At 38.6% G+C, this 24,074-nt stretch overlaps 1 protein-coding gene across 1 annotated transcript; it reads right to left on the minus strand.

Moving 5' to 3' along the window:
• Nucleotides 1-1,840: 1,840 nt before the first annotated feature.
• Nucleotides 1,841-23,903, minus strand: LOC143847804 (mediator of RNA polymerase II transcription subunit 15a-like). Its single transcript, XM_077356579.1, has 12 exons — nucleotides 23,603-23,903; nucleotides 14,903-15,014; nucleotides 11,092-11,215; nucleotides 9,839-10,392; nucleotides 8,752-9,550; nucleotides 7,249-7,319; nucleotides 6,934-7,008; nucleotides 5,424-6,800; nucleotides 3,900-4,244; nucleotides 2,739-2,924; nucleotides 2,542-2,630; nucleotides 1,841-2,459 (listed from the first exon to the last, which is right to left on the minus strand). Exons 1-12 carry the CDS (start codon nucleotides 23,725-23,727, stop codon nucleotides 2,255-2,257), a joined length of 4,062 nt encoding a protein of 1,353 aa, XP_077212694.1. The 5' UTR covers nucleotides 23,728-23,903; the 3' UTR covers nucleotides 1,841-2,254.
• Between the last annotated feature and the right edge of the window lie 171 nt (nucleotides 23,904-24,074).

Consider the following 24,074-nt stretch of genomic DNA (forward strand, 5'->3'; position numbering starts at 1 on the left):
CAAGGATTTCTATCACCGTGGGGAATGGCCTCAATAGAGGTTTGATGGATCAGACGGCATTTGATTAGTTTCGCAACCTAGGATCATCAAATGTATGAGTACAGCCAACATATTCAATATTACTAAGCCAAAGAGCAGCAAGTCTTGATTGGAAAGGCAGAAAAAAGTCTCTCTCTCTCTCTCTCTCTCTCTCTCTCTCTCTCTATAGTCTCCTTCTCTCTGTATTTTTTAGTTTCGCCCTCTCTTTCTCGTCTCTCCCCAATATTGGCTCCCCCCTCCTCTTTTTTGTATCTTTTGAGTTTCGCCTCTCTTTCTCGTCTCTCCCCATTGCTGGCAAAAGTTGAGCTGTGTAGGCTGAATTTGGAACCGTAGAGGCCAGATCTAGAGTATGGCTCTTCCGTGGTGGCTAGATTTGGGACTGTGGAGGCTGGATCGGGGGTTGTGGAGGCCGGATTTGGGGCTGTGGAGGCTGGATTTTGAGCCGTGGAGGCCGTGATGCTGGATCTGGAGCCAAGGAAAACAACGGAGGTTACCGGAGGCTATGAAAGGCCGTAGGTTGCTGGATCCGGAGCTGTGGAAGGCCGGCTATAGGCGGAGCGAGACCGTGGATTATCAGATCTGGAGGCCTTGGAGGATCTGAAAGGCTGTGGATTGCCGAATTAGCAATGTGGTAGCTGGGCTTGGCTGTAGGAGGCCGTGGCCTTCGGAATCAAGATCGTGGTTGGAGGCCTGAGGGCGGACGTGATGGCTAGCAGCAAAGGAGATTGCCGGATTCTTGATGGCGGTGGCGACGACTGAGATACCTACGGCGGAGATGACTTTTGTGGAGGAGATGGAAGAGGGGTTAGAGGGGGTAACCGTGGAAAAGGAGGTGGTCCAGCGGGGAGGATGACCCTTCGGTGATTGGTGGTGGGATGAGGTGGAGGCCGCCTGAGATCCGATGATGTTGTTGGGTGGTTGGCTATCGTGTACTGTAAAGGGCACAAGATAGCTCTTGACTTTAGAGCGGGATTTTTAAAATTCAAATTCGGAATGTGATGGAGAAGTCTATGTGACGTGGCAGGTCACGATCTTGATTTGGTGGGCTCCACAATATGGCATTTTTTTGGTTTGATTCGATACTATTGAGGTTATTGGGTAATGTAATAGGTAATGTAAGGGGTAATGGGTTTTTCTTTTGGGCCAAGGAGAATGCTCCTCGGCAATTCATACTATGTAAATCTGGTGGGACTACTGGTCCCCAGTGTAAACTTTGCTAGTATGAATAAATTTGTCAATTTTAGAAAGAAAAAAGAAAATGTATGGTACAGCCTTCAATCCGCAAACATAGTATAAATGTCTTCATAGAAATTGATAATTTGCAACACAAAAGTAAATCCGTACGAACAGTCAAATCTTAAATGGGAATTGCTACTAGGGGTGCAACTTGGAAAGGGTTGGATTGGGTTGAGACCAACCCTAGCCCTAGAGCCCCCCTCAACCAACCCAACTCAACATGAGGATGCAAAACCTCGAGCGTAACTCAACCCAACCCGAGCCCTGGGTGAACTCTAACCCAACCTCATTTTTCTAATTGGGCTGGATTGGGTTGGATTGAATTGGGTTCGAGAGGCAAAAACAGAAAAACAAACCGAATAAAAAAACAAAACCCTGACATTTTGAAATCGCAGTAAAATCATGATAAAACTCGGGGGATGGGGTTGGGTTTTGGTTCGGGTCAACCAACCCAAGCCAAGCCAACTTGAGTCTAAAATGGGGTTGAACCCAGCCCAAGTTGCAGCCCTAATTGCTACAGATTGTGCTTCTCTTTCATCTAAACTAAATAGTACTTCACACTCCAAAGCCAAACGAGATTGTTGATGCATAATGCCATAGAAGTTTATACATTACAATACAATGCAACCTCATATAAACATTCAAGCTTAAATAACAATTACAACAGACTGTTTTTATTTCTTTCTCCTAAAATAAATACTACCTCACACTCTCTCAAATCCAAGCCATGAAAGAGGAGGCTGATTCAAAGTTATACAAACATAAATGCAACCCAGATAAACAAGTTCCAGATAAGATAAGCTTATCAGACTAAGTGGGCAGGGCTGGTTTGAACCCAGTGAAATTTGGAACCCCCTCTGCATGTGGTTCCATCCCCGGCACAACTTGACTCGGCGTAGCCATACATAAATCCTTCTTTTGGCAGGGAAATGCTTGAGAAAAACTCAGGAAGAGTGATTTCATATCAGCAAAGGGGTACTCAGGCACTCACACAGCTTTCCCAAGTACCATATCTTGAGCTAAAGCTGCCTCCGCCACTCTGTTGCGCATATTCAGCAATGACCTTGCGGGAGCAAACATCCCAAGTCCTTGCCATATCCCCCAAAGACATTGGCTGGGAAAGACCACGGAGGGATATACTGAACCTTGACTTTGCCTTTATTGAAAGATCTTCAGATTCCTTACTGTCATTGTATGTGATCAAAATGCATGTTAGAAGAGAAAGGAATTACTAATGGAGAATGCAAAGTGGCAGGGCACTCTCACCTCAGTTCAACCGGCAGCTTCTCTAAGAGCATAGGAGAGGAATTTGGATAATTTGCAGGAATGAGTAACCGTAAGGGTAAGATCGGAGACTGCACAAAACAAGATACAGAATCAGTACCATATGGATACAAATGTGAGTATCTACCATTCAAAAAAAACACCACAAATGTGAGTATATATTTACTAGCTGAGCTCACCATTTGAGATGAGGCATACTGTGACTTCAAGTTGGGACTGACAGCAACAGCACTGAAGGAACACTTGACAACAGAGCCTTCACCAACAGCGCCAATTGAATCAATATCCTCTTCACTGATCTCCACAACAGTATCGATTAGCCGCTGGTTTATTTGCCTTATCTCTTCCACAAGTGCATCGTTGGCCTGCAACAATAGATAGAAACACCATCAGTCAGTGAAGAGGGATGCAGCAATTCGTGGGGCACAACTAATATATCTTCCTATAATATGGCAGTGAAAGACCATTCTCAACAGTCTGACAAAATAAAATGGTTCTTCAGTTTTCTCTCTGCCAGTTTAATCCATTATCATAAGATCCCAAATTTTTTTAGAAAACAACAAACACAACACAGTGCGGATAATCATTTGTTGGATAGTTACGCCCTGTTCGTTTCAGATTGTGACAAACCATGGTAAGGGCCCCAGCCGATTATTGGCCCACATTTATGCTTAAATTTGGGCCAATAATTGGTTGGGGCCTCACCATCGGTTGTCACAATCTGAAATGAACAGGGCCTTATATGGCAATTAACTTCGACTCTTCAACTTTAACTCAATTCCAGTACACGATGATTATTCATAAGGTCCTAACCAACGTTGCCATCAGTGCGGATACGAGTGTCAGATTCCGACACAGGTATCAAGTGTCGGATTCGGCGAATCTCAAAAAGAACGATCCGTGGATTCGCCCATATATTTTAATCAATCCTGAATTTTTTTACATAATAATATGACTATAACAAGTAATATATTGAAAATTTTAACCGGAGAAGTAGATATAATGTTTTATTTCCATTTAAGAAACTTATTATTAGGATGGGTAAAACCCAAAACATGCGGTAATTGTAAAGTTACCGTGGGGGTATTCAGAAAAAACAAATAACAGAGATCTAGAAGTCTCTAAAAGAATCATAAAGTATTGGAATCGACATGGATCCTTCGCCTGTTTAGAAGAATCCATGTAACATAGGTCCTAATATAGGATTCAATCATCAATCAATCTTAAGGCTAGTAGAATTTGTAGCATTAATATAGTAACCACATGGAGAATTTAGCTATGCAGCTCTCTCATAAAGAAAAAAAATTAAAAATGTAACAGACTAACAATAAATATCAAACCTCAACTCTGTGCCTCTTGATCCTAGACGTTGCCGTTGACTCCAAGTCAGAAGTTTCAAGGCTATTTAATTGCTTAAAACTGTCATTCACACTACCAGCTGATGACACAGCATTCAAAGGCATGGCACTTGTGTGCCGCCTCATTTTTTTTGGTGCAGCACTTCCATCTTGTGATATGAAGTTCCTTGCTTGCAAACGACACTTTGTCATAGCCACCAAATCTTCACCGACAGCAGCCCTAGATCCATTCCCAGGAGCTGATCCTGCTATCCTGTCGTTCATACTCACGACAGAACCAATATCACTGACAGATGAACTGAATGCTTTAGCTGACATTGACTTTACCTGAAAAAGCCAAAACATTGTAAGGTTTGTCATATGAATACGTGCTAGAATTAACATATAACATCCAAAATTGTAACACTAGTTTGATCATTTACATAAGAATTTTGACTGTCTTCACGTCGAGACTGGGTAAGCTTGAACAGAACTGAATAAACTTGAACTAGAATACATAATGAAAAATAGGAAACGTTCACCAGAAATAAATTTTCTAGCACACCAATGGTAGCCATTCACAATCTGTTTTTTTTTTTTTTTTTGAACGGTACAATTTCACAATTTCTGGTTAACTCACACTACAACTCACAAATGCCGGTGAGTAAAGGTTATGTGCCAAAATATATTCAGAATAACCCATCACAAAAGAATTTATCCCCAATAAGTGGACCCACAAGAAATTAAGTTCTAGCAACCCCATGCATAAAAAGAGTCAAAGGTGAACCCACTATTGGGGCTACACTGGAAAATGTTTGTCAATGAGTCTGAGAGTGTCATCTATGAGAGGGTCTTAAGGATAACAGGAAATGAGGGGAGATTGAACAACCTTTTTGGTCATGGTTAGAGGCACAATCTAACATTCGGAGAAACAGAAATGCCATAGTTAACAGTGAAGATTGCTGCAGCAAGATATAAATCTTTAAAATTGTGCTATGAATTGATGAAGAAAGATATAGATCTTTACAACTTATGAGCAAGATTTTAAATTTCGGTTTCAGTCAACACGGAAACAGAAACATTTCGGTTTTGGTGGAAATCTTATAAAATTGCGCAAACGTATGGAAAATTTTAGCAGTTGTATTTTGAAGGATGAACTTTGGGAGTCAGACACACGATAAAACTAGTCACGGATTTTACAAGTGACATTCCATTATGTCAGCACTTTAGAGTAAAAAAAGATGGATTTGTGGGAAAAAATATGTGATAAGCATGAAAAGATGAGAGAAACATCAATTACGTGATAAGCGTGAAAAGATGAGAGAAACATCAATTATGTGATAAGCATGAAAAGATGAGAGAAACATCAATAAGTGAAACAACGGTTACTGGCAGATTGTAAATCAGAAAAGAAAAATACTAAATTAGCCACAAAGGATGTAATGCAAAACCTCAACTGGATTATGCAAGGCAAAACTACCATACAGAGCCAACAATTTTATTCTTAATTAAAATAAAATCACTAACCACTTTAATTAAGCGCTCCAGAGGCTGTTCCGTGACACTAGACTTTCCGGATAACACCGCCGGAGCAGTACTCCGATGTCCATCCACAGCAGTAAACTCTGCAAGCAAGGGGGAAGCAGAGATTCCAGGCGTACCAATGGCAAGAGACTGAGCTTGGGTTAGTGCAAGACCCAACTGTTGATGTCCAATGCTTCCAGCATTTGAGACTGATGAAATACCAGAAGGCTGCGGCTTTTCAGGATCCCCTGGCATGGGGGATGGAGCCAAGGGAGTGGAAGGAGAAGGAACAATGAAAGGGGAGGTAGCCGATTGCAAAGGTGTTCCAGCTTTCGGCAGAGATGCTAGCAAACTTTGCTGGTCAATCTGCGGAGATGAATGCTGAGGGGATGGGGCAGGAACAAGTTGAGGAGATGATATCGGAAAAGGAGGAGCACCCATCTTTAGCTGTTGGTATGTCGGGCGTTGACTTGCCGGGTGGTGCTGCTGAAACAACCCAGGTTTAATATTTGTCCCCTGTCTCACCTTCAACTCATTCACTTCATTCATCTGATGTGGCATTTGGTGAGCCTGTAACTGCGTGGATTGTTGCTTATTCTGTTGCTGGTGCAATTGTTGCTGCTGGAATTGTTGTTGTAACTGCGGCTGTTGCAAAATCTGCTGCTTTTGTTGTTGCTGTATCAATTGTTGGTGCATTTGGCGCTGTTGGATTTGTTGTTTAAATTGTTGTTGGGTTTGCAACATTTGCTCTTGCTTTAGATGCTGGTGTTGGAGAAGATTAGAATTTGGTTGAAGATGATTAATATTAGGCTGCAATTGATTGGCATTGCTTTGCGACAATGTGTTAATGTTAGCCTGTTGGGCGGGTGCATTGACAGCATTCTGCTGGAGAGATCCCATGGCGTTCTGCAATGAACTCAGTGGATTTCCTTGTGCAGACTCGAGATTAGAACCAGAGTGAAGTGCATTCATCATGTTCTGTTGGGTAGCCGACGAAACACCAAAATGTGTAGGTAAAGGCATGGAGGATCCATGTTGCATGCTTGACTGCATTGATGTTACGGAACCTTGTAAATTCATTGGTTGCATTTGGTTCACGTGATTTTCAAGCTGAGGGATTTGAGACGGGGGTTGTTGTGGCATCGATGAGTGCATTTGACCTCCGGGCTGCTGTGAGGAGGCTGGTTTTTTCTGCCGATTCAAAGTAAGAACATTAATGATTTGTTTCTCATATTGTGCCAGTTTCTCCTTGTAAGCATGTGATATGTTACTTTTGGGCAGTTGCAAGAACGATAAAATGTTTTCTAACATGGTCCTATACTGTTTAAGCCTCTCCGCTTGTACTTCTGGCTGCTTTAATGACTGTGCGATAGAATCATGCTGCCAAAAATGAAAGAACAAAATAGAAACAACAGGAAAACAATTACGAGTGGATACAAGATTACCCAATCACTAACACTTGGTGGAGTATTGATTTGTCAGTCAAATAATTCAAAGATTAAAAGACAAGTACCTGCTTGCATTTCAGAGCAATCTTCTGGTACAGTTCATTCAGTTCCATAAAGTACATTTCCTTCATGGATTTAATCTGCAATGAAATTTTTTTAAAAAAATGTCAGGTAATGGCAATAATTAAAAACAATATAGGTAGAGGAGGTATTCTGATCCTATAAAGTATTAACAATTACAAATGTGCTCAAATTTAGTTCAACACCTAACTATGAAATCAGTATGGTAATGAAACAACAATAACAACAAAAGGGCTAAGAAAAAAGAAGATAATATTGTGGATAAACAATTCAATGCACAATAAATGCTGAGAAGTTACCTTCTGATAGACCTCCTCTTGCCAATCAACTACACCAATATGTCCTGCCTGTGCTGTAGAATCTATCGATGCTGCAAAGAGGCCAGAAAAATGTTAGTTAGAAAGTAGACAAATGCATCACAAATATCTTATTTTAGAAAGGAAATGTAAGAAATTTCACGGTATGAACCCAGAACTCTAGAGCATTGGCCCATGGAGATTGATCAAGTTTTTGGACAAAATTATTGTTATGGTCAAGGTTTTAAATTTCGACCGAAATCCGAATCTGTAAAGACTGAAATCGAAATCGTATATATTCGAAATGGTATTTTTTCACCCGAAAATCAAGGAAATGTTGCACAAAAATCTAGGCTTTAATTAAATAATATTTTCCCGAAATTTCAGCCGAAATTTCAGCCGAATTTCATACGCTAATTAAATAGTGTTTTCTTGTGTCCTGGATTTCGGTTGAAATTTCGGATTTCAGCCGAGACCGAAATGGTACCGAAACCGAAATTTAAAACCTTGGTTATGGTTAACGACAGTTTCCTTTCTTTTGTACATGTCCTTTAAGAGTGCCACAATGATCTAGTGGATCGGTTGGCCAAGTTCGGGGCTTTGAGGGACTCAGTTTACTCCAGGTCCTCTCACCCCAATGATCTAGCGAATCTGTATTTTTTTTAACCTTTGAATAAAGTTATCTTTCATTAAAAAAATCTAAAAGTGGGTAGCGTAAATGCCGTTTCCTTTTCTTTATTCTCTTTTGTCTTTTATTTCTTTTCTTTAGTACAAGTAACTTATACAAGAACATGGACAGGGAGGTGCTACAACTTGCCAGGAATTAGTGTGCATATCCACAATTCACTTAAAGGGCCTAAACAACTTGTGTGCATATTTCCTATATGAATCCAAGAATCTACTCAAATCCCTTAAAATTGGGAAGTTTACTTCCTAGTAACATCCTCACCATATACAAGTCACATGAAAATTCCAGTGGAGAAACAGGATAGATGTACCAATGGAAGTTAGTTTGTGTCCAACAGAGGAACAATTGAGTAATTGGCATAACCATATAACATAATTTATTGCAGTCGCTTATAATGAATCGCTTATTTTGACATAGAGATAGTGATACTCGAGATAGTGAGAAACGAACACTGCCAATACAACTAGGTTTTTATGAGTCAATACCGACAGTAAGAGCATATATACACACAGAAAGAGCAATATAGACTATAAAGCAAAGAGAGATAGTGATGCTCGAGATAGTGAGAAACGAACAATGCCAATCCAACTAGGTTTTTATGAGTCAATACCGACAGTAAGAGCATATATACACACAGAAAGAGCAATATAGACTAAAAAGCAAAGAGAGATAGTGATGCTCGAGATAGTGAGAAACGAACAATGCCAATCCAACTAGGTTTTTATGAGTCAATACCGAGAGTAAAGAGCATATATATAAACAAAAGAGCAATATAGACTAAAAAACAAAAACAAAGATGGTCTATCTAAACAACTTACATGATGAGGCCTCTGGAAGCCCTCTCTGTGATTGAAATAGTTGCTTCTGCTGGTCAATTGCATTCTGAGTCTGAAGCAAGGCGGCGCTTGATGTTTGAACCCTTTGCTGCATTTCTCGTTGCAATGAATTGGACTGTTGTTGCATTGCTAATTGTTGTTGCAATTGTGTCGGCTGTGATTGAAGTTGAGGCACAAGTTGTTGTTGTGGGGGCTGTGCTTGAGACTGTTGCCCTTGAGACGGCAACAAGGTCGATGATGCTTGCTGGGTTTGCTGTTGTTGTGCGGCAACCTTGGCTTGTTGGTGTTGGAGCAAATGCATTGAGTGCTGATGTTGCTGCATGTTTGAGACACCAGGTTGGGATCCAAGTAATTGAGGCTGTTGTTGTTGTTGTTGTTGTTGTTGTTGTTGTTGTTGTTGTTGTTGTTGTTGTTGTAACCCAGAAATATTGCTTTGGCCCAACTGTTGTTGATGCAAGGTCGAGATGTTTTGCTGACCAAGTAACTGTTGGTGTTGTTGCATGTTCGAAAGATTATTCTGTTGGCTCATTAATCTCTGTTGCTGAATGTCGGGAACATTGTTTTGCTGCCCAAGATTATTTTGCTGTATGTTTGCGGCCATTGGTTGCTGCCCCGTTGGTTGTTGTGATGGCAATATTGGCTGTTGAGCCATTGGTGGTTGCTGTTGGTGGAGAACAGACGTTTGTTGGTGCACGGACGATTGTTGTGACTGCTGTTGTTGCCTGAGGATTGATTGTTGAAGAACGGATGGTGCAGATTGTTGCACAGAGGATTGTTGATTCTGTTGAAGGCACGATGGATTTAAATTTCAGTTTCAGTTTCGGTCCACAATTTCGGGCGAAATCCCAAAATTTAGGCCAAAATCCGGTATTAAAAAAAAGAATTAATTAATTTTTACGAAATTTCGGCCTAGATTACCGAAATTTCATAAAAAAAAAAAAAAAAAAAAATATATATATATATATATATATATATATATATATTTTATTTTTTTTAAATCGAAATTTCTGAAATTTCGGATTTCGCAAAATTTCGGATTTCGGACAAAATTTAAAACCATAGATCATGCCTGCATCATAGAAGGTTGTGTCTGCTGAAGAGTGGGCTGGCTTGACTGGAGACCAGATGACATTTGCAAATGAGATTGCTGCGGGGATTGCATTTGCAAGAGTGAGGGCTGCATATTTCCCTGCTGGAGTTTTTGCTTTAAAAACTGCTGTTGACACTGGTGCTGATAAAGCATATGTTGTGGGTTCTGCAACTGTTGCTGGTGTTGTTGGGGAACAACTTGTTGTGGAAGCTGTCTTCCTTGCATCTGCCTTTGTGAATTGGGAAACATATTTGATGGTACTCCTTGTTGTCCAACAGAATTACTTATGGAGCTCTGTGAAATTCCAGAAATATTTTGCAAGTTGTTGCTCTGGCCAACCACAGTGGACATGCCAGTCTGAGGTAGTCCGGTCATCGACGGCATTGAAGGTGGCAAATTGGCAGAACTTTGTACTCCGGAAGATCCGATGCTGTTTTGAAGGCTCTGGGATAAAAGTTGCTGTCGTGGTTGAGAGGGAATCGGCAACGATTGACCTTGGTTGCGTAATTGAGAAGATTGTATACCATGTGAAGCTATTTTAGGACAAGAACACCAAGAGAGATGATAAGTCAGTTGAATGACAGTTTACAAATTATATTCAATAATTCTACTAATAAAAGATAGCTGGCACCAAGCCTTCAAATAAAAAATAGAGTAACAAATTTAACTAATTTTTTTAGAGTGACAAAAACATGTCATGGAAAAGGTAAAAAAGACTTGTTCTTCTCTACGAAATTATATCTTTCACCTATGTAACTTGTACAGATTCATTTGTCTTTCACAAACAGGAAAGCACAAGATAGACAGGTGCAAATATAAAAACAATGATATTATAATATAACCTCCTCATATAGAAGCGTACAAACGAGGACCAGTATGCTGATTTTCAAAATCAGAAAAACAGTCTCCACGCTTCCTATTGGTGACTGATGGTATGACACAAAAAGAAGAGGTTGCATATCAATTTGGCAGGCCAACAATAATTTGGCTTGTCAGAGAGAATCATCACACACGTCTCATAAAACATTTATAAGGTTTAACAAAAATAAAAAGCATCCAGATATACTGAGACAGTAGAAATAAACCAATCCTATCTGAGAGAAGTAGAAATTCTTTTCCTATTGCACTGTTAACATGAATGTTTGTTACACGTCAAGCTGAAATTCTGAAAAAAATAATGCAATGCTCATGTTCCTTATCCTTTCATTTATTATATTAAGTAAAATCTATACCTGGATCTGGGGGATTTTGGTTCCCACCAGCAGAGTTTGATGGTAGGGAATTACTTCCTCCATTAGGTTGAGATTTTGTCTCCATCGTTAGCATCTTCAGAGATATTTTCCGCAGATAATCAGTCTGAAACAAAGAGATTTCAAATCATTGTATCAAGTGAATATCAATAGCTTCAGTTAAAGACATAGAAGTTACAAGGAAAGCACCGATTACTGATAACTAAAAAATACATTAAGAAGGGAAAAAGGCAGAGGTCATTTTTCATTCTTCTCAGTGGACAATCAATGGGACCTGCCTAACATCACGTGGGGCTACTGATGTAATACAGGTTCTTGAAGAATTGGATAACTCCTCAAATCCCCCATGATTAAAGACTCCATTGGATAACCATAATGGCTTGCTGTCCACAGAGAGTTCTGTGCATATATTGCAGCCCAAAAAAGTATTTTCCAAGAGAAATCATTTTGGAAACATAGGGAACATAAGGCATTACTTTAATGCCCCTGGACATCAAAATAATAATGTTCACACTCTTAAAATTTCAAAAACCATTCAAGAACTCTTATAATATTTCAAGAGAAAGGGAGACCCTATGTTCATTTTCAAAACACAAAACACTCCAACTAGAAAAGAAATACATATAAAATCCATTTTGAGTAAGTGGGTTGTGAATTGCTCCAGTCACAATCTAACAAATTTCATAGTACTAACTCTCTAGTCTCTACTACGCAAAACAAGTGCCATGGGGGACAACTTACATCAAATGTGACACTGGATTAAAGTAGTAGTGCAACCATCTTGGTTGGCCCATAGACCCAAAGTCAAAAAATTATAGCAAATGCACAAAGGATGTAGATCATATGTACCTTGAACATTTCCAAGAAGCACTTCAAGAAAAATCATATCACTTACCACAAGTCGTAAACTGTACATGTTTGAGCTCCCACATGTGATGCGAGTAAAGAGTTCTTAGCATGGATCCATGGTAAGTGTTGAGTTGGGTGTCTTGAATTAAATCAGGTTGGGCCCGAAATATTGTGTGCGGCCTGGATGAGGCCCATTTTTAAGTGATTTCGGCCCGTTGAGAGCAAGTTTGGGCCCACCTTATAAAAGGGAGTTTTAGTAATTGTTTTTGTATTCTTATCTTTGAAGATGGTTGAGAGCTCATAAAAGGGGGGGAAAGGGTGTGATAGGGTTTCATGTGGGTTTAGCGAGAGATTCTGATCTTCTCTTGTAATCTCATGTTCATATAGCGTAGGGATGAGCCCAAAGTGGTCCAGGCATGGGAACCACCTCCCCAAGGGATGTTGAAACTCAATTTCGATGGATCCAGTATGGGCAATCCGGGTCCATCTGGAATCGGGGGAGTTTTAAGAGATGATCTAGGCAATGTCATATGGGCCTACTCAGGTCCTATTGTGGTCACAGATGCTAATGGGGCAGAGGTGAGGGCCTTTCACCATGGTCTTAAGCTTCTAAGGAACGTGGACTTGGAAATGGTGGAAATAGAAGGAGACTCTTTGAACGCGATAAGATGGATTAATAATTTACACTCAACACCGTGGAGGTTTGTGGCACTCGTTGATGAAATTCAAGATAGGGGGAGAAACTACTATTAAAGCGTATCATGTAAATAGGTCTACGAATGGTGTAGCGGATAAGCTAGCTAGAGATGGGGTCTTCAGGGAAAGAGACTGGAGCAGTTCGACTTCTTGCCTCCTTGATTTGTATTCTTTGTCACTGTTTTATCTTTTCTTCTTCTATATCCCATACTATCCTTTGTATTGACCCTCTCGGTCTGTCATTTTTATTAATTCTATTTATCATTAAAAAAAAATGTTCATATAGTGGATTTTCTCGTTGCCTCTGCCGTGGACGTGTAGGCTTTGCCAATCCACGTAAAACTTTGTGTCTTTGTGCGTTGCTTATGTTTTGCTTTCTTCATTTTACTTTGCAATTGAAATCGCAGATCGTTAAAGAAGAGGGGTTTTTCATAACAATAATTGATTCATGTATGCCTATTAGGCAGCAGCACCCATGGTTTCAAATTTCCATCAAAAGCAACACGAAACGACCGAAATGTTTCTATTTACATACCCATTGAAACGCAGACAAACAAAAATTGTAAGTGCATTAGTCTTATACTATATTAATGTGTTACATAATTATATTTATATGAATTATATGTGAAATGTGGTGTATGTACTATGTATGCACATTTATATAAATTACATGTGAAATTTGGTATGTATTGAGTTATCAGACATGCGCACGCATGTCACTAGGTATTCAATGTTATTAAACTATTATGGATGGTTGTCTTACTTGTATGATGGTTTCTAAGTGTGTATTTGTGTTTATTCAACCATTTCATGAAGTTTCATCGTAAAATTCTATCATTTACATATGTTTTCATACGTTTTCGTGATTTTACATGATTTCCACTGAAATTTCTAACCACAAAATGTTTCCATGGCGACCAAAACAGAAACCGAAAATGAAATCTAAAACCTTGGCAGTAACACAAAATACAATCACATGATGGATCTCGTGTTGATAGCAACCCTCAATAGTATCACGGAAAAAAAACCAGCAGCTAATATAATATAAAGAGATCAATCCCAATTCCCCATCACTTGTGTAGATTCTATGGTCAAGTATCACAACAAGAACAAAGAGCAAACACAGTAAAGGCTTCAAAAGGGGAAAAAAATCATTAAATTAATGAATTGGATATCAGAATGAATATGCAGGGCTGCACATGGGCCACATAAATGATGGCAAAAATTGTAAAAAAAAAAAACGGGAATGAGGAAAATGCATTTAAGGGCAGAAAATGATATTTGCACACCCTTGATTCAATAATGGCACTACACCCTTTACACTTTTCTATTTAGCTTTTAAAGGCTGTTACAATTACCAAAATGCTCACAACAACAAGGAAAGTGGGAATATCATGTCCCTGGGCAACTATTTCCAAACTCTAATATATGACGAGTAACAAAAGAGTGGACAATTGGGGACCAAATAAGACATGGTTCCATACAAACAATGATATCATGACTTCATGCTGGCATCAACAATTGGTCATACAACGGCTAGTTTGGGCTGAAAAGCACCAGATATGACAGTTTTGAACTAAAAAAATTATAAAAATGTTTAATTATTCAAGAACATGTTTATTTATGTCCTGAGTGGGTCCTATTTGGTGAAGACCATGCAAATGATTTTGGGATATTTTATTGTTATTTATGTTCAATGAGAACTAAATACATTATGAAATAAATATTAGGGTTGATTTTAGTGGGAAAAATTATTGGGGCTAGAACCACAGCTACAAACTATAACTAACGTAGAAAGCTGGCAACTCTCAAGAAACACACACATGAAATATGTGTAATTTACTTCCAGAGAATGACCAAACCAGCAAAGCTAGAAGTTCTAAAAATGACCAAAGTTTGCAGATTTACGAACATCGTACCAACATGTTTTTCAGATGTGGCCAACTATTTACAGCCAAATTTATTTGTTTTTTATCTAGTAAATATGAACTGCTAGCTATTGTAAAGGTCAAACAATCTCCCTACCAAACATGGTCCGTTGCAGTATGATAAAAAAACATGGTAACTGGCAGCAATAGAAAATTGCAGGCATCCGGCTCTCGTTGTCTCACATATAACGTGCATAACAATTTCATGTTCTTTAGGAATGAAAAGGCTAAAAGGACTAAAGATACTTAGTGTTGAGACCAGCGAGAAATGGAAAAGAACAAGTTAGCAAGAAACAAGGACATTTGAGTGATGGACGTACCTGGCTTGTGGCAGCTGTATAAATCTTTTCCTCAAATCTTACAGCAATTTTCTTCAGTTCAACTAATCCCTCCGGGCCAGAAATAGGTAAGTGCCTCTTTAAAGTTTCCATTCTATGAATGTGAAACAGTGACTGTTAATAAATAATTGACCAAGGTCTCACGTTGAAACCATCAATAAGGAAAATAAAGAAACTCATTTAACCAATATAAACATCTTGCCACAAACAAACAGCAAAATCGTCATGCCAAAATAATTTTACCGCCACTGTAGAACAATAGGTAAATAATAGAAAGCAAGGCACTAGCACACGTTTGTTGAATACCACTGTAGATCAATAGATAAATAATAGAAAACAAGATTCTAGCATGCTATTGTTGAATATTTAGAAGGTTACAAACAAAAATATTCCAATACATCAAATTGAGAGTACAGTTTTTTATTTTATTTATTTTGAAATGGCGAATTGAGAGTACAGTTCAGTCTACATTAACATGTCAGCATAAATTACAAGGCACTCAATGCCCTACTGCACAGATGCAATGAGTAAAACTAGGGGAACAAAAAATCCAGACTCAGATTGTTGCTACAAAATATATATATATATATATATATATATATATATATATATATATAAATGAAACAATATAATAAAAATCCATGAAATTAATAAAACTTTAAAAATAAGCTGACTTATCCACATTAACTATATTTGTATTTCGGAATGTACTTCTCAATGAAGCAGAATAAATTTTATTAAAAGAAAAATAAAGGAGTGGATATTTATGTGATCGTGTTGTCCCCGATTTAGTGTATTACACTCTAGAGTGTAATAAAATAAAAAAATAAAAAAGAGTAATTTTTGAATTTTTGGAATTTTTTAGATAAATGAAGTCGCAAAAATCACTAAAAAGGGAGTCTCAACCATTTTATGCATGGAGGAGCAAACTTCACTACTATCATAAACTTTTCCTTCGAGAACCTTGCACCTCAGAGAGAGTGGCGTTCGAAGGAAAAGTTTATGATAGTAGTAAGGTTTTATCATAAACTTTCCCTTTAATAAGGTTTTTACTTATCCAAAAGAAAACATGGAAACGTTTAATATGGAGATGTAAGGATATTTCAATCCATAAGGATGGATTATGTGTAGGACATTATGTAGTTAACGGTAGTTCAGTCTTTAAATCATAAATTATTATATTAATAAAACATTCCACTTCTTAGTGATTTTTTTCATTTCGGTATCAAAGCCACTAGTCAACATCAGGCATCATTAGAGGCTGATTGAAAATCTTAGAAGATCTGAAGGGCGCTACACTGTTACTTATGTCTCTTGATCGTAATGTTGACATCGGCAGTCATACAGTCAAAGTTACTAGATTATGTCAAGGCTTATAACATTCATCTCACCTTGATCTAAGGTGATTTATGGGGTTTTCCAGAAGTTTTTGAAGCCGTCTGACGGGTGTTTAAGCGGGTAGTTTGAAGCATGGAAAAAACATGTCTGAAACACAAATTAGGTAGCTGGGATGATTTGAGGACATTTTTCTTGCGTAGATTGGACCTAGTATGACCTTTTTGGTAAAGGATCTATTGGATCTAATCGCATGTAGTTTGGACCAAATTTGATAGACAATTCACCTTTTCGGGTCTAGGGTGTGCTCGCCTAAGTGTTTTTCATGTTTTTTTTAGCAATTCGGTGTGTAAACTGTAACCTAAAGTGTTGTTGCAGTGTTTTTTTATGATTCATTAACATTGTTTGAGACTGGTGGTGAAGAGAACAGCCTCTAAAAGCCTTCCTGGAGATTATTTAGGGTCTTGTTGATGAGAACCTAAGTTTGGGGAAAAAAAGGAAAAAAAAAAAGAACTTAAGTTTGGGAAAGCTTCGAAATCGTTGTCTTTTGTTGTGGGAGTGTCCATGATGACAGTAAAATTGAATGGCCCTAAAATTACACGCAATAGTCATAGGTCGTGAAGATGTTTATTGGGGGAATAGACAAACTTGGATGTCTAAATAAGGAAGACAAAAGAACCAGCCTCTACTATTTTGGCTCATGACGAGTGGAAAGCAAAGAATCTCACTATCATGGCAGTTTTTAATAATTCTATGGAGCCAGATGTTAGTAGTGGCTTTATGTTTCTGAAGACAGCCAAGAATATTTGAGATGTTGCAGCCAAAACCTATCCATAAGTGAAGAATTGTGCCCGTATATAACAGTTGCAACAAGACATTGCCCATCTTGGAAAGAGGAGAAGTCCTTGGCTTACTACTTCACCTTCCTACATACCAAGGAACTTGATTACTATGATCCATATGAGCCAGTGTGTACTACATCAGTTGTCTCGGGCAGAAATATGGGAGAGGAACCACATCATTGAATTTCTTACAGGCCTTAATCCTGATTTTGAGCTGATTAGAGTTTAGATACTTTGATGAGAGGAGTTACTGATGCAGGAGAAAATCACGCGGAAGCTTCAAATTTCCAGCAACTTGCAAATCGGAACAAAATTGCTACAGATGCTCCATTTTCTTGATAGTTCGTAGCGAGGGGACGCATATGTTCTAATTCAAAGAGAACCTTGAATTGCAAGGTAGAAGATGGTTGAATCTTACAAGGAAGCTGAGAATTCCAGCTTGTGCTCCTCCAAATTCAAAACACCAACAGAGCAAGCTCTCTATCTAGATCTAACTAAGTTCAAGGTCTGGAAATTTCACAACAAATGCCAGATCAAGAGGAAGCTTCCGGGATTATTTTTTTCCAGTTGAGTTGAATGTAATCTCTTTTCCTTAAGAGGAGCTCTAATCCTTACAAGACCTAAGAAATCTTGATACCAATTTCTTTCAAAAACTAAACTCTTTCAGGATTGATTAAATGGAATAGCAAAATCTGGAGCTTTTAGAGAAGGTATCTCGTTCAACATTCAACAAATAATCAGATGACAATCTAGATCTGGAGAAATTCCAAGAAATTCGATTTGGACAGTAGTCTTCAAATCAAGAGCAATTCAAGTCTCCCGACAACCCTTTTTAATGATGCTGAGTTCTTGCCTAGCTATCTTCTGAATAAAATTCTAACAATCAGAATTCAAAGACCTTACCAATAGCTCTCACAAGAATTGTTGCTGGATCTTTGTGACGAACAACACAATTTAAGGAAAAGTGTCACTCGAATAGTTCCTGCTCAATTTGTTGGAGTTGTTGCAAGCCTTCTTGATCGCTTTTCCAAAAAGGCCTCAAATCTTGATCCGATTTTGTTCTCTTCTCCAAGACCGGCAAGAATTAAGGAATTCCTTAATTCTTGCGGCTGTGCTTTGATACCACTTGATGCATATGGCTGCGGAAGCGCCATTGGATTCGTCGGAAAATTGGGTTCTCCGGTGAAAAAATATCAATTCTTGCAAAGGGATGCAAGAACACTTTCAGATCTGATATGGATCATGCATTAAACAAGATGAAAGAAAGGAAAAAGATAAAAGATTAGAAGAGCCTAATCTCAATCTCCATTTCCAAGAAGAAAAAACAAACGATAGAAGAGAAGAGAAGATCTCTCCCTCTAATTTCTCCCAAGGAATCTTCAATTCAAATTTCAACAACCTCCTTACAAATGAGAGGGAAATGGCCTTTTATAGGCAATTACAATGTAAAAAGACTAATACAACCCTCTCTAATGCAAAATGCCTAAAATGCCACAAGTACTAGAAAAATAACCAAAATACCCCTCCTAAGATGCAAAGACACAAATGGACATGTAAAATGCCACCTAATACAAGTACCACAAAGGACAACAAGAACTACACTAGTAGAGCAATGTCGAGGCTGATGGGCGAAGGGATGCTCCTGCATCAGTTACCCACCCAATTTCTTACAGGCCTTAATCCGAGTTTCAGCTGATTAGAGTTCATATACTTTGATGAGAAGAGTTACCCACCCTGAATCAAGTCTATGCACATGTTCAGTCAGGAGAGTAGGACGGCATCATTGCAGCAATATAATTCCCCAACACTAGAGAAATCAGCTCTTGCCTCCAACATTGCATTTCAAAGGAGTTATAATGGAGGAGAAAATAAGGGTACATTTGGATTATTTAATATAAAAGTAGAAGGAAAGGAAAACAGATTCCCATTTCTTTACTTTCCTTTACGTCTTGATTTGGAAGGAAAGCCATACGGTAAGAATGGCTTCAATTTGGAAAATTTATAACCGACAAGGGGTGTCATGTGAATAGTAAATGGCAACCAAACGGTGCTAGGAAGAGGAACAGAGGTCGTTTCACGTACGTCGCAACGCAGCACAACAAGCTTCGTTGCCCTGGTTTTAGCCTTTGGATCAAGTGAGCGGACGAGATTAAAAGCTCTAAAAAACCTGTAGAAAAGATAGCCGGCTACCTGTTCCTCCTCCTTTCCGATTTTTCACGCCAAAAATGCCTGCTACTTTCTCGTCCCTCTTCGTCAAACCGAAAAAACAGGGCCATCCGCTCATCTCATTCATCTCCTTTGCGCCAACACTTTGGTATATTTCAGTTCCTTGTGAAATACTTCAATGAAAATTCGGTTCCTTGTGAAATAATTCAATGAATAACCTTTTACTAGTTTCAGGTATGATTTCCAATTCTAATAAAGGGGCTTGAATGAAAGCAGCAAATCAAATAATGCTAGGGAAGGGATTTAGAATCCAAAACGATAGAGGTTGAATCGTTTGTAGCTCGATTGGCCCTGTTACAACAGTGATCTCAAGGGTTTCTGAACTTAACCATCTCCCTTAGCTTCAGGGTTTCTGAACTTCATTTCCCATCTTCCTTTTCAACATTTAAAGATGATCAAAGAACATTAAAACTTAGAACTTGTAGAATACCGGCTTTAAAATTCCAAAATTTTTGCATCTGATAGTAAATCCTAAATCCCATTAGATCTATACCAATACCAGTTCTCATTGATAAATCGTGTAAGGTGGCATTACCAATCGACTGTGGCAACACCGCAAGTATGTTCATGATTTCAGAACTATAGACAGCTTGCTCATATATAATGAGAACACCTCACACTCAGCAGAGCAACAAGCATTCAAACGATTAAAATAAAACAAACATGTGCAGTTCTAATCGTGCCCTAAATCAGTGACATTCTACATAGCACTAAGGGGATAGGAATTTATTATAGGCTGTTGTCATTAAGGATTTTGCCTAGATCCATGGCTTATAAGTTGCTTTTCTCGACTGCTTTTCTTTTCATACAAAATCAAAATCGATGAGTAGAGGAGAGGAGAGGAGAGAAAAACACTATGTTGGAAGAAGAAACCCTCCTTTTCACCGGGAATGGGATTTGGATTGGTATCACGAGGAGATATTCTCGCCCTAAAGAATTGGAAAAACGGGGAGAAGAGCTACCGAATACCTTTTGAGTTCAGTTTTAAACGTATTTAATCCCATCGGTCGAAACGATCCGACGGTTATTTGATGGGCAACGAAGCGTGTCGCACTGCGTCGCGACGTAGGTGAAACGTTCTCAGAGGAAAATATGGCCATTTACTTTGGTTTTCCCTATTTTGGTGCAACCAAATGGGCCCAAAGGAAAAGGAGAAACTGAAGCGCACTCACTGTGGAAAGATGAGGCATGACAGGAGTGTTGTTGGCCGGCCAGGCATAATTGTCAGAAGGGTACACCAGTGTCTAACAATGTATCTGATATAGAGGGTCCTACATCCACTGTCTTACCACCCATCTCAAAGACCATATGATGTAGGACCAGTGAGGGGAAGTTGATTCAAGTAAGCTGATTATAATCATAGCAGCAGGGTTGATGGATAAGAGGCTAAGGTTTGGGGTTTAATGGAAGGTTTTTTTTTTTTGAATATGGTAACCAAATATATTAAAAAAGACCGAGATGGTCAGAGTACAAAGAGAGAGAGAGAGAAAAAAGAATAACTACATAAAAATACAAGAGTAGTGATTCACGGCGGAAGAGAGTCAAAGAGAGCTAGAGAGTCCTTGTAAGCTCCTGCTCTAGATAAACCATCCGCTTCCTGATTAGCGGAGCAACGCACATGAAGAAAGACAACCTCCATAGATTTTACCCAATCAAACATTTCATCAAACCATCTATCAAATCTCCATGGGGGTTTAATGGAAGGTTATGGTATAAAGAAATAAAATACGGGTTTATAGTAGGGAATCAATCAGATGGAATGTAGGGGTTTGATAGTAGGAGGGAGTGTTATGATAGCTTTTGGGACTGTTATAATTGGACAAAGTTATGGTAGACTGTAAGACTGTTGGAACTGATGGGACTATTGGGAGTTTGAGACTGATGGGTGATGGATGACTGATGGCCAACTGATGGGACTGTAGGTCTGAGAGTTAAACTGTTCTTGAGCCTATGGCCAGACCAATAAGTGTGACTGGTCTGAAAGAGTTTCAAGGGTGTGTAGGACAGGTGGTGAATTGACAGAAGGAGGGAATAGTGTTTATGGTTGCTGATTTAGATTTGTGGCTGTGGATAGGTGTTTATGACTGTTTTCTTGAATTTGTAATCAGATCAAAAAGTGAATCAAGAAAAGAATTAAAGGTTGGGCTATAGGCTGTGCAAAGGATAGAAAATAGGTGGAAAATAAGAAATGAAGCAAGGCTTGTGGTCGGTTATGTTGCAAGGGTAGTGGACAGTTTTCTTGAGCAACAAAAACAGGTTAAAGTCTGGGAATTCAAGAACTAAAGCAGGAGAAATAAATCAGAGGAGAATAACAATACCTAGAATCTCTCTAGGTTTTGTAGGAGTCGTGCCAAGGGCAGAGCATCACACTCCGCCCCACAAGAGGATGTAGCAGCTAAAATATTATTCAAGATTCTATATCTCAAATGAGGGGGCAAAGGCCTTACATATAAAGGCAAAAGCAAACCCCGCGACCAGATGAGTGAGGGGTTTAGGAATCTAGTTTTAGAAGCTGTTCGTGCCTTTGGAAAGCTAGACCTTTAAGGGCTCAAATTCTTTGTTTGGCTGATAGATTCCTTCATTGGAAGGTCTCCCACACTTTCTTTCTTTTTTTGGATAAAAGGTAATTGGTTTAAAGATATCGAGAAAAGCATACAACAAGATGGACAAGATGTCTAGAAAAAACAGAAAATAAAAAAACAGGATGAAAAAAACAGGTAGATTAACCGATCGAAAGCAGTCGCTAATAATTAAGATGCCGTGATGAATTCCTTTCTTTGCCAATACATCCACCTCTATATTTGTCAATCTCAATTGATGCTGCAAGATAGGGTTGATCAAGTTGCACAGGTCCATGATTTCTAGAATAGCTGATGGAAATCTCCCAAGGTCCTCCTGAAAATATTTGTACCCGTGAAATCATGTTGCTAGAATCGCCTTTAATAATGCATGTACCACCAAAGTTTTCTCTAAATACCCATAGACCCATTAATAATGCCTTAGCTACCTCCTTGTTTGCATCCGTCATCCCCACAGCCCAGAGAAACATTTGAAAAGAACTCCTAAATGATTTTTTAGAATACCTCCAATGCCAGTTGGGTTGGGATCTCCGTCGGAACTAACATCAAAGTTGAATTTACTTGCATTTTCAGGAACAGCAGTCCAATTGGAGGTCGATTGCGTATGCTTTTTCCCTAAACGGCCATCTTCTAATTAAGTAGTCAAATGGAAGTTGGGAAGAGCCCACGTCTATTGACCAAGCATGTAAATTGGTTCTAGTTTCCATTGAAGATACTAGGGGCAAAATGTATATCAGAATGTAATCCTACCACTTTTTTTCTTAAAAAAAATATGGCCGGGTTGGCCTAACCCCCTCTTGCCAATCAAAAATAAAATAAAGGATGCAAAATTATGTAGAATGGCAAGACTGATGGGAAGGGCAGGCATTTTAAAGATATCACCTTACGAGCACCTTCTGCTTAAACTCAGCTGAAGCATCTACAAGAAATATTTATCCTGAAGGCCCTGTTTGGAAAGCAACAATTTTGTGGAAAAGTTTGGAAAGGAAAAATATTTCTAAAAGTTCCTACTTATTTTTTGCACATGCAAATAGATGAGTTGAACCGACCCTATTTAATTTTTACTTAGATAAGCCTTCAATTTTTTATAAGAACCCTTCAAAATAACAATAATCATATTATCTCCCTCTAAATTCTCTAATAAAATATTTTCTATCAGAAATGTTTTTCTTGCAATCCAAACAGGGCTAAGGAAGGGATTGACACTAGGACTAACGTCTTCTGCACATCTATAGAATAAAAATAAAGATAGATGTAGACGAAGAATAGAAGAAGAAGACAGATTAATTCGAGGAAACCCAAACCTCCAAGCTGATGTTGATAAATTGCTGTATTCTGTCTCTTAAAAATCAGCCCTTCTTTATACTAATTCAACCCTAATAACTCCCTAGGACATCCAATTACATCAAATAATTATTCCCTAAATCAAGAAATTACATCAGTGTGCTTTAATTGGTAACTCATAAAATATGATTTCAAGACAATTTACACCTTAAAGCCTTTCCAAAGAAGTATGGTAAGAAGAAAAATTCTACGAATTGGGTCTATAATTTTATTCTACAACGCATTCCAAATACGAAATCAATTAAAATCAGAATCTAGTTAAAGACAATCATGAATCATCCATATATAACTGTGCTAGTAATGGCATAATAATTCAAAGTAATAAAGAAAATAGTATTGAAATAAATTAAACTTACATCTTGTTGACGATCCTTTGTCGAGAATCATGAGAGAGTTGGGTTCTCCAATCAACACCATCCATGTTTGAATTGGAATTAGGGTTTGTTTCCCCTTGCGCAGGTCTCCAATTGTTCCCCTCCATCGTCTAAATCCAATACTAGTTACACGCAAAAGATGAAAGATGGAGTGAAGGAAATATGAATTGAAACCCTAGAATTGGAGGTTGAGTGCAGATTGATAGAGGGGAGTGAAGGAAACCCTAGAAGAAGGGCAGGGGAAAGTTCATGAGGACCGATCGACAATTTCTAGTTCAAGATTCGATCCAAGGTAAAGTCATGACATTATTTATTCTAAAACTATAAAGCATACTTAGGGTGATGATAAATTCGCACCCACTGTTGGATAATTCACACCCACGTCAAAAACTGACAGTTCACGTCAACAGTGGTGCAAATTATCCTGCAAGGGGGTGCGAGTATATCATCTACT

The sequence above is a fragment of the Tasmannia lanceolata genome, unplaced genomic scaffold, assembly GCF_043159265.1.
Source record: "Tasmannia lanceolata isolate RefF3 unplaced genomic scaffold, GAP_Taslan_0.1 ptg000016l, whole genome shotgun sequence".
Taxonomy (NCBI): Eukaryota; Viridiplantae; Streptophyta; class Magnoliopsida; order Canellales; family Winteraceae; genus Tasmannia; species Tasmannia lanceolata.

Coding starts and splice junctions, on each gene's coding strand:
- LOC143847804 (XM_077356579.1), bottom strand. CDS start 23,727: ATGGAGGGGAACAATTGGAGACCTGCGCAAGGGGAAACAAACCCTAAT. Junction 7,009..7,248: donor AAGAGGAGGTCTATCAGAAG/GTAACTTCTCAG, acceptor ATTTCATTGCAG/ATTAAATCCATGAAGGAAAT. Junction 4,245..5,423: donor TGGAGCGCTTAATTAAAGTG/GTTAGTGATTTT, acceptor TGGCTTTTTCAG/GTAAAGTCAATGTCAGCTAA.